The sequence below is a fragment of the Rhincodon typus genome, chromosome 17 (assembly GCF_021869965.1).
Source record: "Rhincodon typus isolate 14 chromosome 17, sRhiTyp1.1, whole genome shotgun sequence".
Lineage (NCBI taxonomy): Eukaryota > Metazoa > Chordata > Chondrichthyes > Orectolobiformes > Rhincodontidae > Rhincodon > Rhincodon typus.
In genome coordinates, this window is record NC_063348.1 from 15,343,828 (window position 1) to 15,362,192 (window position 18,365).

The 18,365-nt window shown below is 41.9% G+C and overlaps 1 protein-coding gene across 1 annotated transcript in view; it reads left to right on the plus strand.

Moving 5' to 3' along the window:
• Nucleotides 1-18,365, plus strand: part of LOC109912376 (hatching enzyme 1.2-like) — a 55,960-nt gene that overhangs the window by 32,112 nt on the left and 5,483 nt on the right. The window contains exon 5 of the mRNA XM_048607300.1: nt 13,118-13,199. Coding sequence (XP_048463257.1) covers nt 13,118-13,199 — 82 coding nt within the window. The remainder of the gene's footprint in view (nt 1-13,117; nt 13,200-18,365) is intronic.

Consider the following 18,365-nt stretch of genomic DNA (forward strand, 5'->3'; position numbering starts at 1 on the left):
AATAGTCCCTGTTTCAACAATCTATTCTCATTTCTCATTCCTAGAACTGTTTTTTTGAAATGTTTGTGCACTCTCTCCAAAGAATTCACATCTTTCTGATAATGTGGTACCTAAAACTGTACTCAATATTCCAGCTGAGGTCTAACAAGTATCTAACAAATTCAACATCACCTTCCTGCTCTTGTACTCTATGCCTCTATTCATAAATCTGATTTATTAACTGTTCTCTCTATCTCTCCTGCCACTTTCAATGAATACGTGCTCTTGCACCTGACTATTTTTCTCACCTAGCCCTGGGCATATGAGGTGACTGTGTTGGGTGTGATCATAGTCATTTAGAGATCATTCACTCTCTCCACTTAAAGCCAGGGTGCTGTTGACTACTGATGACTCCACCCTCACCCTCGCACATTTCTCTGTTTCTAGCCTTGCTTTACCGTATACCCTTTCACTGCTGTGTTCCTCCCTTTCCCAGAGCCTGCAGTCCCCAGTCCCAAGGTCTGACTTGCTGAGTCTCATTCCTGCAGATATGCCTGCCATTAGTCCTCTCCACCACCCCACTTTTGTCTTAATTTCTGAGGACAGATTCAATGGACAAACACTGGCCCACTGTCTTGAGCAACCTGACTGGACAACCCTTGGCAAGGAATACCAAGATCTCTGATTGGTGGCTATACATATCCCCATAGCACATTTGTCATATGTACCCCGAGCAACATGACTGACCATGGCCTACTCCCTAATCTGCAGAAGCACCCATCCCTTGACTGAAATCACTCTAAGCAATTGCATAATTGTAGCCAACTGACTGGATATGAGAGCCTATCCTTGATGTACAGAGCCAGGAGTCCCTGACTGATGGGTGCCTCCATGGACATCAGTGAGGACTACTCCCCTAAGACTTTGCAACATGGCTGCCTGCTTGTGCACATGCAGTCTGTTTGCCACATAAGCTCTTGGCATGTGGCGCAGATTTGAAATTGACATAGCAAACTGCCATATGGCAAGATGTGCACCGACTAGACAGAGGACTACTGACCAGCAAGGCTATCTGCCTAGTTGTGTGACTACACTAATTAGCAAGGCAAGGCAGGGAAAGCATGGATGGTGCAAGCATGCAGGTAGGTGTGCCATAAACAAACAGTAAGAAAACAAATGAGCAAACTTGAACCTGGTCCAAACTTGTTCTGGGTACCTGCCCACGAGCACAGCATTTGCTGAATGAGCCCTGCAATGCAAGTCTGTACTTCCATAGCACACTGCTGAGGTGTTAGAGAGATGCCATGATGTTCATGATGGTTTGGCAGATGTTGCTTGCCAATGTCTATGTCAGAGAGGTGCATGCAGCTGGTGCCCATTGTTCGTTTCCTGGGCTGCAGTTTGGTCATAGCCACCGTGGAGGTCACTCAGAGCAAGCAGTTAGTTGAATCTGCCAGGTACCCATTATAGTTTCCTTGTCAAGGTTTCTCCATGTCTAGATTGTTTGGCAAGTTTGGCAAGATAGAAAGCTGAATATTAATTAAACAAGTTGTGCAGTGAACAAGGCTTTTGACAAGCAATAATCCCACCAAATTGGCAACTGGATGTTACCTAGCGAGAATCATACCACTTACAAAAGTATAAAAGATGGTGCAAACTGCTCCTGATGTCAAGATAGGCCTCACTTGATTTCTTATCCAATTCTGCCAGTTCTCATCCAATTTTCATCCATTTCACCGTAGCCCATGTTGCTCAAACCTTGTTAGATCCTGCCCATTATTATGATACCTGCTGATATTAATACTGGACAGGTCAGACCTTAAAGTGTAAAGCTTTGGTAGACACCTAACTTTGGCCTGAATCTTACAATATTTTGTCTGTCATTTTCATTATGTTTTATGGAGGGCTTCTTTCTGTAAGGTGTCATGAGGGCTAATGAGTTTCTCGTACTATCATCCCAAATTCACCTCATGAAATACCTACCCACCCCTATAGCACCCCAATTGTTAAATGCGAGCCTAATTCTACTCCTTATTGTAGCCAGATGACCTCGCTCCTGTCCGGATATCCCTGAATGGACCACTTTCCCTGAAGGTGCTATTTTTAAAAGGCTCTGTCAATCCAACATTCAGCCCAACCCACCCTGACTAAACCCCACCACCGATTCCATTTTGATTTAGCCCCTTCCCACTCTCTCTACTTTTGATGGTTTGCATTGCTCATAATAGGCTTTGCATGTAAATATCTAATTGGCTGCACTGGTGTTTTACTGGTGGAGATTGCTAGTTAAAAACAAAACAAAAAATGTAACAGTGATTTGGTGGTGGTAAAAAGTGTTCAGTTATAAAAGCATTTCTGGATACATATGAAAAAAGCAGATCCTGGGATGGGTCTGCAGAACTGTCAGCCCAATCTGGGACTAGCCTATGTGCACCATGAATAATGGCTCTATTTTGGTTTTCAACAATAAATAATGTTCTTTTTCAGTTGGGCTTCTGAATATTACACAGACCTATGTTGTCTGCATTTTAAGATTCAGGAATTGAGCCCCAATTATTTTAAGACATGGAGATAGGCAGCTGAACCAAAGCAGCCTTTCTACCTTAGTATCTACAACAGAGCAAAATTAAACTGTCAAAGACCTTCCAAATAGTCACTCCAATTGTTCCTAACCAGAGTTTTGAATAACCAATCCCAAACTTTGTGAATGATTAATTTCCAGGCACTGGTTTTATTTCTTAAACAAAATACTTAACTGTTTATTAGATACACAATAATTTTAGCAGAGAGAACATTAAAAAGCATGATAAGCTGATTAACGTCTGTGCTTTATTCGTTTCTAGCACCCATTCACAGAAAAGACAGACAGACAAATAGACACAGTCAAGGAATAAATAAAGAAAATAACAAAACTGGCCAGATTACTTAAATGACTTTCGTGATGTGTTGTTTCATAGGGATAAATGTGGACTCCTTGGTTGCTTTTTCTGAAACATTGATCAGGGTTACCTTCTCAATTCACCCAGGCAAAGACAGCAATACTTCTAACTCAGCTTTCTATTCTTTGGCTTGTGGAAGCTGGTGTATCAGATTAGGCAGGGAGCTTTCAAATCTTAATGCTGTTTCACCTGCTGATAAGAACCAACTCTCAGTTTAAGGACACAGGGTAGGTCATATAGAACTGAGATAAGGAGAAATTTCTTCATCCAGAGAGTAGTGAGTCTGTGGGATTTCTCTGCAAAAAAAAGAGGTATTGAATGTTTTCAAAAAGGTGGCCACTTGTGGAATACTGCGTACAATTCTGGTTGCCCCTCTGTAGGAAGGATATTGTTAAACTTGACAGTGTAGAGAAAAGATTTACAGGGATGTTGCTGAGATTGGATGGTTTGAGTTATAGGAAGGTGCTAAATAGACTGAGACTTTTTTCCCTGGAACATTGGAGGCTGGGGCTGACCTTAAGGAGGTTAATAAAATCATGAGGGATATGGATAGGGTGAATAACCAAAGTCATTTTCCTAGGGTGGCCGAGTCCAAAATTAGAAGGCATAGTTTTAAGGTGAGAAGAGAAAGATTTAAAAGGCATCTTTGGGGTAACTTTTTCATGCAGAGGTTGGTGTGTAGATGGAGCAAGCTGCCAGAGGAAGTGGTGGAGGTGGGTACAAATACAACATTTAAAAATCGCCTGGGTGAGTACCTGAATAGGAAGCACTTAGAGGGGTATGGGCCAAAAGCTGGTTAATGGGACTGGATTGATTTAGGATATCTGGTCAGCATGGATGCGTTGGGCTGAGGGGTCTGTTTCTGTGCTGTATGACTTTATAACTCGAGAAGGTGTTGGATATAGTTCTTAGGGCTAAAGGAATCAAGGGATACAGGAGAGAAAATGGATGCTGAGTTGAATGATCAGCTATAATCATATTAAATGGCAGAGCAGGTATTAAGGGCTGAATGGCCTAATTCTGCTTCTATTTTCTATGTTTCTACATTTCTTTTATAGATAGAGTCATAAAGCACGGAAACAGACCCTTCAGTCCAACCAGTCCATGCCGAACATAACCCCAAACTAAATTAGTCGCACTTGCCTGCTCCTGACCCATATCCCTCCAAACCTTTTCAATCCATGTACTTATCCAAATGTCTTTTAAATGTTGTAATTGTACCGACATTCACCACTTCCGCAGGAAGATCATTCCATACGTGAAATGTAAAAAAATTTGCCCCTCGTGTCTTTTTTAAATCTCTCTCCTCTCACCTTAAAAATGTGCCCCCTAGTCTTGAAATTCCCATCCTAGGGAAAAGACAACTACCATTAACTCTATCTATATTTCTCATTATTTTATAACCTTCCATCAAGTCACCTCTCAACCTCCTATGCGGCAGTGATAAAGGTCCCAGCCTATCCAGTCTTCCTTTACAACTTAAATGTTCTGTGGAGCCAACTATATATCTAGCACCATTTCTCATTTTCATCATTATGTAATTTGATATCCCAATAAACATACTCAACAAATGTAAACCTTGGTTGAACTCAGTACATTAGGGTCACATTGTCTATTTTTCCCCCACCACCTGCCCAATTCAGATTTCCAGCATTTGCAGAATTTTGCTTTTGGACCAGGGATCTGAGCAGCCTGGCTGCACCCCTGCTGAATCTACTAGGCTTGAGCCATGAGGGGACAGCAGCAGAAAGAGTAAAGCTTTGTAATTGCACAGGGCATGAATGAGTGTGTGACACAGCATTATATTGTTCAATTTACACTCTAATTGAATTGCATAAAAAGTATTACCAACTTTGCAGGCTTTACTGTGTAATCCATTTTTGTTTACCAATTAGCTCTTTTATAGTTAACTGTCGATTAGGAGGAGCTGGTGTTGGAGGAAGAGGGGTAGAGGGGATGAACTGGTTGCTGTGCAACAGGTGAAGAGTTGGTTATGGTACTGATTTGTTCTTAGGATCAGGGAGATGGCAATGAGAGTGGCCATTGGATGTGGTTGTTACATGAGTCCACTGATAACAGGAACCAACAGGACTATGCAGCTATTAGTGTAACCCTGACATCCAAGGCAGCAAAAACCCTTGTCAATACCTCGAGGATTCTCGATAGACTTCTTTGAACATTTATACCACTTCCTGGTATTTTCTAATGGGCTTTCCCACACATCGTCCATTACAAGCGCTGCCTGCTCACTCACATTGAGGCCTCTGGATACCACAAACAGCTGTGGGACATTAATCCAGTCCTCAGGCTCTAGCTTCTCTTCGGGAGATTCACCCATGGACTCTGGCTTATGAGTGCCTTAATATTCCTACTGTGCCACTTATTACAGCTACACAATACTGTGGAATGTTCAGTACACTACAATCATTCTAGAAGTTTTGGCTGAAAGGCAGGTCTAGAGCCTGAAGTAGACATAAAGCATGTTAATCAATTCCTAAAGGACACATTTACTAATCACACAACTCTCATTGTACTACTGTTGGGCTAGCCTCGTCGGTTCCTTTCAAGTGTCTTCAGCCAAGTTTGAGTGATTATCCTTTGTTTCCGCACAGTCATTTCTAATGTTTACAAGACATCTACAAGAGCTGAAGAAGGAATGGCATTCAAAGAAGGAATGTATTTTGACAGCTCCCTGAGAATATGGCACAAAGTTATATAAATCATTTTGTTGCACATTAGCTGCATATTGATGCCCAAAAACGCCTCACAATTTACAAACATCATGCTTGATATGAGCTGCTATCTGTGTGCAATTCACGACCGTGGGAAACCCATGCTGTATTCTGCATTCTTATCATGTCAGTATATATGTGCAACTGGTCAGTTATTTACATTAATAGCTATCTAACAGTCTTGGCCTTGCTGCTTTATCTTATTTAATGGGTTGTAGGCATTGCCATCATTAATTGTCCATCCCTACTTGCCCTTGAGAAGGTATCATTTACAAATTTAATTAATTGTTGTCAATCTCTAATCTGGCAGAACTTGACAAGTTGGGCAAGTGTAGGGTGTCTTCTTTTTGGATCCCATGTCCTGCATTTGTCCTTCAGCCAGCTCTGGAAATCTCAGCTCCCACCCTGCTCAGCAGGGCTTGGCCTGGACAAGATCTCGAACTTTATGGCTCCTCTGACTGTAATCCCAGAGCTGGTCACTGCTCCTAATGCTGATTCGGAGACAAAACAATTTGTTTTTAATTATTATTTCATGGGATCTGGGTGTAGCTGGCCAGGCCAACATCTGTTGCCATCTCCAGTTGCCTTTAAGAAGCTGATAGTGAGCCGAATTCTTAAATTTCTTCAGTCCACATGTATAGGTACATTGACAGTGCTATTAGGACGTTTCAGAATTTTGACCAACAATGAAGGCTCGGCAATATAATTTCAAATTAAGACAGTGTGTGACTTGGAGGGGAATAGTTCTCATGTTCGTCTGCTGCCCTTGTTCTTTTGATGATGCAGGTTGTAAGTTTGGAAGGTGCTATCAAGGTAGGCTTGACTAGTTTGATTAGTCAACTGCTCTCAAAGCTGGAACCTGCCCCCCAATGGTGACAGAATGTCCATCCATGATCCACTGAACGGCTTGATATTTGATAAATAACCATGGGAAAAGTCAACCAAGCTGGTTGCCCCTGACATACTGTAGTCTGAGACCCAACAACCCCTTAACACCAGCATCAGCACCCCCCGCCTCCCCGAGTAAATTTGGGCCATATTTCTATTGCTTGGCTATGCCATCTTTATGATGTTGCTGCTGATGATCTCATTATTTCCCTTTTGCTGTATTGAGGTAAGTAGCTCCCTTTCCATCCTCTTCCTCCCCCAACCATTCTTACTTCTCTCAGCCCTTCTCTCCTGTTGCTATTTCTACAATGAACTCAATCTCTTTACAGCTTCTTTGGACAACTCTTTTCCAGTTCCTCCATTGTCACTCAAGCCACCTTAATTCACTCTCCACTTCCCCCCCTCACACTCAGCACAACATGAGGCTAATCAACATGAAGACTCACTTCCCAGCCATATTTAAAGGAATCATGCACTACTTATAAGTTGAAGAGCACATTTGAAACAGGCAATTCTCTAGCCAGCAATATTTAGGCCATTCATGACATATAGCAGTCTTTTGGTTCTCCAGTTGTTTTCTGGCCCCGCAGATTGTGTACTTGGTGCTGGTACCTACTTGCCTCTTGAGACCAAAATGAACTGGTGTTCTTTGGGAGGATGCTTAAGTGTCAAACTAGGCAATTCTCCATCTTTATTTTCACAATGGTTGAAATGGAAGAAACTGTTGCAGCACTTATGCCATGCCACCAGAATTAGTTGTACAATATGCTTCCACCCTAGTGGGGAAATGTTGTGAAGCCCAGGAATAAGAAGTGAGGTGGAAATGGATGTTTAATTAGAAATTAGGAACAGGGGTAGGCCATTCAGCCCTTCGAACCTGCTTCACTATTAGATATGCTTGTGGCTGATCCTCTATCTCAATGCCATATTCCTGCTTTCTCTGCATACCCCTTGATGTGTTTATTTGAACGGGAGACAAAACAACAACTTTCCAATGGTAAGGTGGAAGTGGGTATTAAGTTGCAGTGGATTGAGAATGGATTGACATAATATATCAGCATATCATGAATGCTCATTAAAACAACTATTTCAAAATTCAATGCACCTTTAGAAATAAATTATCAGCAAATCTCAGGACATCTCTACAGGAGTTCCTCAGTGTACTGTCCTAGGCCCAACCACCTTCAGCTGCTTAGCAATGACCTTCCCTCCATCATAAGGTCAGAAGTGAGGATGTTCACTGATGATTGCACAATGTTCAGCACCATTCACGACTCCTCAGATACTGATGCAGTCCATGTTCAAATGCAACAAGATCTGGACAATATCCAGGCTTGGGCTGACAAGTGGAAAATAATATTCATGCCACACAAATGCCAGGCTATGATCATCACAAATAAGTGATATTCTAACCATGCGGTTGAAATTCAATGGTTTACCATAACTGAATCCTCCATTATCAACATCCTGGAGATTACTTTTGACCAGAAACTTTACTAGTCGTAGAAATACATTGGCTACAAAAGTAGGTCAGTGGCTAGGAATACTGCTGTCAGTAACTCACCTCCTGACTCCCCAAAGCCTGTCCACATCTACAAGTCAGGAGTATGATGGAATACTCCCCACTTGCCTGGGTGAGTGCAGTTCCAACAAAACTCAAGAAACTTGACACCATACAGGACAAAGTAGCCCACTTGATTGGCTCTACATCCACAACTATCCACTCCCTCCACCACCGATGCTCAGTAGAAGCAGTGGGTACTATCGACAAGATGCACTGCACAAATTTACTTAAGATCCACAGACAGCACCTTCCAACCTACGACTACTTCTATCTAGAAAGACAAGGAAAGCAGATATATGGGAACACCATCACCTTCAGTTTCCCTCCAAGCCACTCACCATCCTGACTTGGAAATTTATCGCTGTTCCTTTACTGTTGCTGTGTCAAAATCCTGGAATTCCTTCCTGAATGGCATCGTGGGTCAACCCACAGCAGGTGGACTGCAGCAGTTCAAGAAGGCGGCTCACCACCACTTTCACAAGATCATCTAGGGACAGGCAATAAATACTGATCATATCCCATAAACGGATTTTTTTTAAAAATGAGAATTACATGACTTCAGATTCATAACCACTTAATATTAATGTGCACCATGTGTAGATGTGTTCCTGATGGGTTTGGATTGAGGAAGAGCTGCTTTTTCTTGAATGGGAGGAATCATTGAACCACGGGAGAAGAGGCATTGATGACTGAGATTGAATGGCAGCTGTGATGAAATGGGGCAAGGCTTACTGAGGGAAGTAGGTGGAAGCTCTTAGAAGTTACATTGAGGACAGAGGAAGAATGTTAACGAAGTGATCACAGGAAGCTAAACTATACAGGGAAGGTCAATGTTTACACATGGTAGGTGAATATAATTGTAGGGAGATCAAGGGTTATACAAGGAAGTTGTGATGTGCTGATACTTAACTATAACTGAGGGAAGACCAATGATGATGTAGGATGAGGGGAGGATGATGGAAGGGGGTGGAGGGCAAGAGAGGGCAGTCTGACAAGGGGCTAACCAGTGATGACAGGAGAGAAAAGTTCTAGGGTGAATGATATTTGGCCGAGAGTGATTGGGGCTGGGCCAAGGGTTAGGTGTCAGCAGGGAACATTAAGGGTCAAAGGTGATGGACAGAGGTCAAAGGTGATTAAGGGAGGTAGTAGGGTTAATGCCTCCACTTCCCGTGGATCACTGTGCAAAGGTCCATGAACATGGCTGCATTCATAAGAAAGGTTAGCTGGAGTAAAGCTTAAGACTACAATGGTTCAAGATGGGTTACATAGACCAGAGTGTGCTGATGCTAAGTCTAAGGCTCTCCATCGGTAAGATGTGCTCAGAAAGGAAGGAGAGCCTTAAAGATTATGCAGTTATGCAGTCATGCACGCATGAATGCATCAGGAGGTCACCAGCGTCTTGTTCAGAAGAGTTGATTTTTAAAAAAAATTTCACTCATGGGACATGGGAATCGCAGGCTGGGCCAAAATTTATTGCCCATATCTAGTTGCCCTTGAGAAGGTGGTGGTGTACTGCCTTCTTGAACCACTGCAGTCCATCCCAGTGCAGATAAGCCCAAAATGCCCTTAGGGAGGAAATTACAGGATTTTAACCCAGCAACAGTGAAGGAACATCAATGTTTTTCCAAGTCAAGATGATGAGTGGCTTGGAGAGAAACTTTCAGACAGTGGTGTTCCCTTGTATCTGCTGCCCTTGTCCTTCTAGATGGAAGTGGTCATGGGTTTGGAAGTTTCTGTTCAAGGATCTTTGGTGAATTTCTGCAGTGCATCTTGTACATAATATACATTACAGCTAATGAGCGTTGGTGGTGGAGCAAGTGGATCCTTGTGGAGATAGTGCCAATCAAACAGGCTACTTTGTCCTTGATGGTGTTAAACTTCTTGAGTGTTGTTGGAGCTGCACTTACCCATGCAAGTTGGGAATATTTCATCACACTTCTTATTTGTGCCTTGTAGATGGTGGCAGGCTTTGTGGAGTCAGAAGGTGAATTATTCACCACAGTACTCCTAGCCTCTGACTGCTCTCATAGTCATTGTGTTTGTGTGGTGAGTCCAGTTGAGTTTCTGGTCAATGATAACCCCCAAGATGCTGATAATAGGGAATTCAGTGATGGTTAGGGTTAGGATTAGTTGAGTATCAAGGGCAGTGGTTATATTGTCTCTTATTAGAGATGGTCATTGCCTTGCATTTGTATGGTACAAATGTTACTTGCCACTTGTCAGCCCAAGTCTGGATATTTCCAGATCATGTTGCATTGAACATGGACTGCATCAGTATCTGAGGAGTCACAAATACTGCTGAACAACGTGCAAAAATTTGTCAACATCCCCACTTCTGACCTTATGATGGAGGGAAAAACATTGATAAGCAGCTGAAGATGGTTGAGCCTAGAGCACTACCCTGAGGAAATCCTGCAGAGATGACCTGGAGCTGAGATGACTGACCTGCAACAACCACGACTATCTTCCTATGTGCCTGGATAACTCCAGCCAGTGGAGAGTTTGTCCCCTGATACTCATTAATTCCAGTTTTTCTAGGGCTTCCTAATGCCACACTTGGTCAAATGCAGCCTTGATGTTAAGGGCTGTTACTCTTTTGTCCATATTTGAACTGGGATTGTAATGAGGTCAGGTGTTGAGTGGCCCTGGCGGAACCCAAACTGAGTGTCACTACGTAGGTTATTGCTGAGTGGGTGCTATTTGATGACACTGTTGATGACACCTTCCATCATTTTACTGATGATCAAGGGTAGACCGATGGGGCAGTAATTGGCCAGGTTGGATTTGTTCTGCTTTTGCATCTGGGTAATTTTCCACATTGTCGGCTAGATACCAGTGTTGTATCTGTACTGGAACAGCTTGGCTAGGGGAGTGGAGAGGTCTGGAGCATAAGTCTTCATGACTATTGCCAGAATGTTGTCAGGCCCCCTGGTCTTTGCAGTATCCAGTGTCTCCAACCATTTCTTGATATCGCCTAGACTGAATTGAACTGGCTGTAGACTGGTTTCTGAGCTGTTGAGGACCATTAGGGGAGGCTGAGATGGATCATCCATACGACACTTCTGGATGAAGATTGATGCGAATTCTTCAGCCTTATCTTTTGCACTGATGAGTTAGCCTTTTCCATCATTGAAGATGGGTATATTTGTGGAGCCTCCTCACCTGGTGAGTTGTTTAATTGTCTACCACCATTCATGACTGGATGTGGCAGGACTGCAGAACCCAAATCTGATCTATTGGTTATGGGATCACTTAGCTCTGTCTATCACTTGCTGCTTATGCTGTTTGGTATGCAAGTAGTCCTGTTTGGTAGCTTCACCAGGTTGACACATTATTTTTAGATATGCCTAGCACTCCTCTTGACATTCCCTCCTGCACTTTTCATTGAACCAGCGTTGGGGAGATGCCAGGCCATGAGCCTCAGGCCATTAGGCTTTGGACCACCAGAGCATCGAAGTCAAGGTAATTTCATGCAACGGGTATTGCTCTCAACCACTGCTTCCAGCTCAAATGTTGTGGGCACACCAAGGTGAAGCATTAGGTGATGAAAGATTAAAAAATTGCAATGGCATAGATCGGTGGTTGAGAACAATACCCATTGTGTGAGATTACCTTGACTGTCATGCTTTGATGGTCCAAGGTCTAAAGGCCTAAGTCTCCACAGCACATATTCAGGTATGCACTGTTCGGCCCCACCTCCTGGGTCTGAAACAATCACTGGCAGATCAGTGGAGTTACAGCAGGGCACATTGTAAGTATCCTATGATGAAGCTCTCGGAGCATCTTACTGGCACTGTTCCTCCCTGTTGGAGCATGAAAGCATTTCCCTGACTGCAGACAGAGACGGGCACCTGGTACAAATCTCTCCTTTAGTCACAGCTGGACAGAGCCAGAGTGATACAATGCTGGTCTGTCTTCTGCTGGACCTAGCTTCCAATAGTCGTTGCCAAACTTTCCATGGAGGGAGCCAAGTGCTTTCCTATCAAAGCCATGATAGTACTCAAAACCTGGGCCAACTCCTCCATCTTTGGCTCAAAGACAGCATGGCTTTGTGCATATCCGTGAAACATTCCCCTGTCTGTCTCTGCACTTCCAACAGATTTCTTTTGCCGGAATCGAGAGGGCACTTCATTAACATGGGGTCAGCAGAGGGTTTAGCGGTCTCCAGTGGTTCTCTGACTGTCAGGAACTACAGCTGTCACATCCTCCTTCAGCTACAGGGATGTGCTGACCATATTATGACCACAGGTCAATCAAAAACATATAACCACTGAGGTGAATGTCTTTTGCGTTGATCAGGGTGAATGGTGTGAAGTTGATTCATAACATGACCAGATAGGTTGAGTGTCAGTAAGTTCTTCTAACGTACACCAATGCCAGGTGGTAAGAGTGGGAGAGATTCCAGGCCAGCCATACTGAAAATTGGAGCCTCTGCTTTCACTATTCATTACTCCAGGACTAAAGCATCATGTAAAAGTGCACATTGCCATAGAACCATGGACTCTGGGAGATGGCTAGTGTGAATCAGATTGTTGCCAACAGCATGGCATTTAATCATTGTTCCGTCCAGGGTGGATACAGAATCTGCCTCCTTGCCCTACCCATGATGCTGTGAGTCAGACCTGCCTTCAGGTAGAGAACTGCAGAAGAAGAATAAACATACTTATCTATCTGTGCACTTCAGTGAAGAGATCCATCTAATATGGGACTGATAAGCAGAAATTCCACTTAACCCATGTGATTGTCTCCCTGCTCAAAGACAAAACTGCTTTCATTGCTTTGAATAACAATTAAATCAGTCAGAAATTTTGGGGCAGTTCGGCAACCCAGCGCAAGCACCTCAATTGTGTTATAAATGGAATTGCAGCCTTTAATTGACAAATTAATTAGTGGTAGCAGTCATGTTTCGAGAAGAATGTTTTGAAGAGATGATAATTTCATATACAGTAATCTTTTGATACTTTTCACCTGTATAAATAAGCTTATTTCAATTTAATTTGGTATTACTTTTACAGGTAGTTATGGTAATTTTAAAATAAGACATTCTAACAACTTGGGAGCACCATATGATTATGGATCAATTATGCATTATGGAAGGTAAGTACCAGCTCAACTGTAATTTTGTAATGATTAACAAACAAAATTAGTACAAGGCATAGGTCAGATATTTTTGCAAAACTTCTCCCCCCATGTCACAATGACTTTATTGAAAGTGTAGCCAGTGTGAGCAAGATTTTGTGGTTTGCAGAATTGGGTTCTCTAAAATTCCAGCAGCTGAGCAGACAAAGTTCTAACAAAATTCCCGGCTATATATTTATGATATTTCCCCCAAAAATGGGTCAGGCTATATTTGTGAATTGATGCTTTCAGGGTCTATTCAGGTAAGTATGAGTTGAAAAGGGAACCACAATAGAAGAAGGACCTACATAGCAATACTTTAGTCATTTGTTAGTACAGAACCTGAATTTGATTAATCAAAACAATTTGGAAGATTGTCAATATAAGGGAAAAAACAACATCTATACTTTTTGAGAGGAGAGCGCAGACTTGTTGGTAAATGGTCTCTGATTGGTGGAGCCATTACCATGGAGAATGTACCAGTTAATGACGACTGGCAGTGAATTGACAAGTTTTGTTTGAATTTTAAACCAGGTAGGTTGACACTGTTTGATGGAGGCATTGTCTATGAAATGAGCCAGTGAATGGTAGTCATCAACTTTGTTGAGTTGAGAAAGGTACATGTTCTTTTTGTTTACAAATAACAGGGCCCTGTGTATTAATATGTGTAGCTTCCAATATACCCGAGCATGCCACACTGCCAGACCAAGTGACAATCTAAATTGATTGGCAGCATAATCCATCACATGCACAGGATTATGCAACAAATGCTGTCCAATTGTGCAGTCACACCTCGTGTTAGACACTGTGTCACAAGTTTGCAACCGCCCTCTGATTGGATATGGCTTGTTGCAAACAGCGAAAGGAATATGGTAGTTGATACATTCCATCAGTCTTTACAACTTACGATCCATATACCTGGCATGACACCAGCACTGAAATTCATAGACCACATTATACATTTATGTGTTGGAGAGAATTCTTTTGGCTTGGCTGCAGCTTCATCTTAGTAGTGGACACCACTTGTGTTGTTGCTGCACAGTAACAGTGTGAAACAGAGATAGTAGGAACTACAGATGCTGGAGAATCTGAGATAACAGGGTGTAGAGCTGGATGAACACAGCAGGCCAAGCAGCATCAGAGAATTTCTGAAGAACGGTCCAGGCCCGAAACGTCAGCTTTCCTGCTCCTTTGATGCTGCTTGGCCTGCTGTGTTCATCCAGCTCTACATCTTGTTATAACAGCGTGAAACAGCTGGCTTCACATGTTGCTAAAATTTTTGAGATGTCTTACCCTTCCAGGGTAATCTGAGGTAGACTTAGAGCTTCTCAGGACCAAAAGGAACGGTCCTAGAGCCATTCATGAATTTGCGCGATACACGGTGAGAAATGAGCAGGGTAGCCACTATCCCATGGGATGGCTTTGATGTGCCCTATTTCAGCATTAAGCTTGCATGGTGAACAAGTGGTTCAGACCCTATTTAAAAGGTTGATGATAGGGCAGTTGTGGAGTGCATGCAACTATAGAAATCCCAACATGAATATTGACCAGCAGAGATATGTCTACGGAAGACAGTAGCAGAGAAACTCCTAGCCGATTTCTCAACCAGGATATTGAGTATTCAGTTTCAATGGTGGATTTGAACACAGATGGACCCCGTAAGATATGCAAGGAAATTCTTACATGCAGCTGGGGTGCAATATAGGAAAGCATTATCTACATATCAGAAATATACAAGGGATAGGAAATTAAGTGTCACCCCATCAAAGTCATATTTCTTAGGGAATCCAACAAAGGTTTTTGTGAGAGCTGAGTGAAGGGGATGTCCCATGGGATGTTATGGCAAATTGTGATGACTGTCTGAGCTTCTTCGCAAGACCATGTTCCATAAAATAATATGAGTCAAAATATCAGCTGTTAATACTTCTTTAGCAAACCCAAATTCTAACAGACTTTTCAAGATGCTTAATTTTTCAACACAATTTGTTCTGCTTTAAGTAAACTTGAGTATTGTATCTTCTTTCACAGAAATTACTTACATGAACAACTTTAAACTCCTTCCAATTTAACAGGACGTTTTAACGGTCTCATAACCAAATAGCTTGTTTTTCACCTCTTTCATATCATTTTTTCCATATCTTTAAAACAGCTAGCACACACTTCGGTGTATTCATCTCCTATTATTTTATGATTCTATGGTATCTATTTCATCAGAGGCATCTATCATGATCCTAGAAGTGTAAGTTTAAAGTTTTACTGTGGTGCAGGATTACGAAAAAGAAAAGTCCTGGAGAAATGAATGGGGCTAAAGCTGATTCATGGACCTGATGGGTTGCATGTGCTTGCTTTAATGGCAATAGCAGAGATAGCGGATGCATTGGTAATGATGTTTCAAGAATCCTTTGATTCTGGTAAAGTCCAAAGGGATTGGAGAATTGCAAATGTAACAAAATTATTCAAAAAAGGATGGAGATATTTTAGGAGACCATAAGACCACAGATATAGGAGCAGAATTAGGCAATTCAACCCATCAAGTCTGCTTCTCCATTCGATTGTTGCTGATATATGTTTCTCAAGTCCAATTGCCTGTCTTCTCCCCATAACCTATGTTCCCCTTGCTAATCAAGAATTGATCTACCTCCATCTTAAATACACTCAATAACTTGACCTCCACAGCCTTTTGTGGCAATGAGTTCAATGGCTGAAGAAATTCCTCCTCATCCCAGTTCTAAAGGGCCATGCTTTCACTCTCAGGCTGTGTACTCAGGTCTTAATCTGTCCTACTAGTGGAAACATCTTCACCATATCCATTCTATCCAGGCCTCTCAGTATTAGGTAAATTTCAGTGAGATTCCCCTCATCCTTATAAACTGAATTAAGTACAGACCCAGAGTTCTCAACCATTCCTCATTTGATAAGCCCTTCATTCCCAGGATTACTCTTATAAATCTCCTCTGGACTCCCTCCAATGCTAGCACATCCTTCCTTAGATACAGGGCTCAAGACTTCTGACAATATTCCGAATGCAGTCTGACAGAGCCTTATGCAGCCTCAGTAGCACATCTCTGCTCTGGTATTCTAGTCCTCCTGAAATGAATGATAACATTGCATTTGCCATCCAAACTGCCAACTGAACCTGCATGTTAACCTTAAAATAATCCTGAACTAGGACTTCAAAGTTCTTTTGTGCTTCAGATTACTGAGCCTTTCCCCATTTATAAAATAGTCTATGCCTCTATTCTTCCTGCCAAAGTGCATAACCTGACACATTGTATTCCATCTGCCACTCCTTTGTCCAATCTCTTAGTCTATCCAACTCCTTCTGCAGCCTCCCTGCTTCCTTGAATCTACCTGTCCCCCCACCTATCTTTGTGTCATCTGCAAATTTAGCAACACTGCCCTCAGTTCCTTCCAGGATGTTGATGGTGGGGGATTCAGTGATGGTAACACCATTGAATGTCAAGGGGCAGTGGTTAAATTGTCTCTTTTTGGAGATGGTCATTACCTTGCATTTGTGGGGTGGACAGGCTTTGGGGAGTCAGGAGGTGAGTTACTCACCCCAGAATTCCTAGCCTCTGAATTGGTCTTGTAGCAACAGTATTTATATAACTAGTCCAGTTCTGTTTGTTGGCAATGGCAATCTCCTGGATTTTGATAGCGGTATATTCAGTGACACTATTATTGTTAAATATTAAGGGGAAATTATTAGATTTTCTCTTTTTGGCGATGGTCGTTACCTGGCACTTGTGTGGCATGAATGTTATTTGTCATTTATCAGCTAAGTCTGAACTGTTACATTTGGAAATGGACAGTTTCATTATCTGAGGAGTTGCAAATGGTCCTGAACATTTTTCAATCATCAGAGAACATCCACTCTTCTGATCTCATGATAGAGGAAGGGTCATTGATGAAGCATCCATCATTTATACTAGGGAAGAAGGTTGAATTGTCCCAATCTTTCTTGCTTAAAGCATTATGGGATTGTTTGACTATTATAATGAATTTCAGTGAATGCAATACAATGAATACAATGATGTGCAGTGAATTGGCAGCTGATCTTTCACAGAGCCAGTTTTTAAACTTTTCTTTTGTCTTAGTAAATATTGTCAAGTTAGTTAATTTCAAACCAAATGGGAAACTAGAAAATGAGTCCCCACAAAGAGTTTGAACTATTGTTCTGTGAACTTCAGTCGAAAGTAGATCATGAATGGGGAAATATGGGCTGTTAATTCAATACAAACCTGCTTTTCTCTGTCTGCAAAGATTATATCAGTCATACCTCTTCCTTTTCTGTCTGACATAAACTAGCAGGACCCATGTAGCAATGTTTTAATGAAAGTGATTGAATATCCATTTCAAGAATCATTCCAGCAATGATAAATAAATCCATTCTTAAGTGATTATCGAAGGTAAAACAACTTGCTGTGTCCTCGCAGCATGAACAATTGAAGCATCTTTGTACTTCTGGAGGACTTTCCTGGACTGTGTAAATAGAAATAGTTTATTGAGGCATTTGATTATTTAGTCACCATTGGCATTGTGTATCTCAGCATACAATGTCAAGAACAGGTTCTTAACCATTTAAGTGCAGTCATATTATTGTTGCATTTGAGATGTGTTTGTCTCTTTTACAAGGTTTTTACTGGTGACACACTGAGTTAACTGATCAATGACTTTCATATTCAAAGTTTTGGAAATGATCAGCCCATCTTCTTTCAACCTTTCTTTTGTTTATGAAAAGCGCAGTTTAATATTAGTGTTGTAAGAGAGGTAGAGCTACTAATTTTGGAGCCATATTATCTTCAGCACGTTATAAACAATAAGCATAACAGTTGCCTACCTGCTCACCAAATTAATGCTGTGATTGCAGCTTTCAGGTTTCTTTATCACTCACTCCCGTAGGCACTCCTTGCTGTTAAAAGATCAGAAAAGTGTCTGTTCCTTCATTGTCCTCACTCACCAAATTGCTGAGTCAAGTCCTGTGTAGAAGTAGTGTTTTGTTGATCCAGACTCCATTTGTTATCAAACATTTTCTGAATTTATACCAGCAAAAATGCTAAAAGCTTGAGGGAGCCCCTGCAGGTTAGTACAAACTCACTGAATTAATTATGCAGATAACAAGGTGCAGTGCTGGATGAACACAAC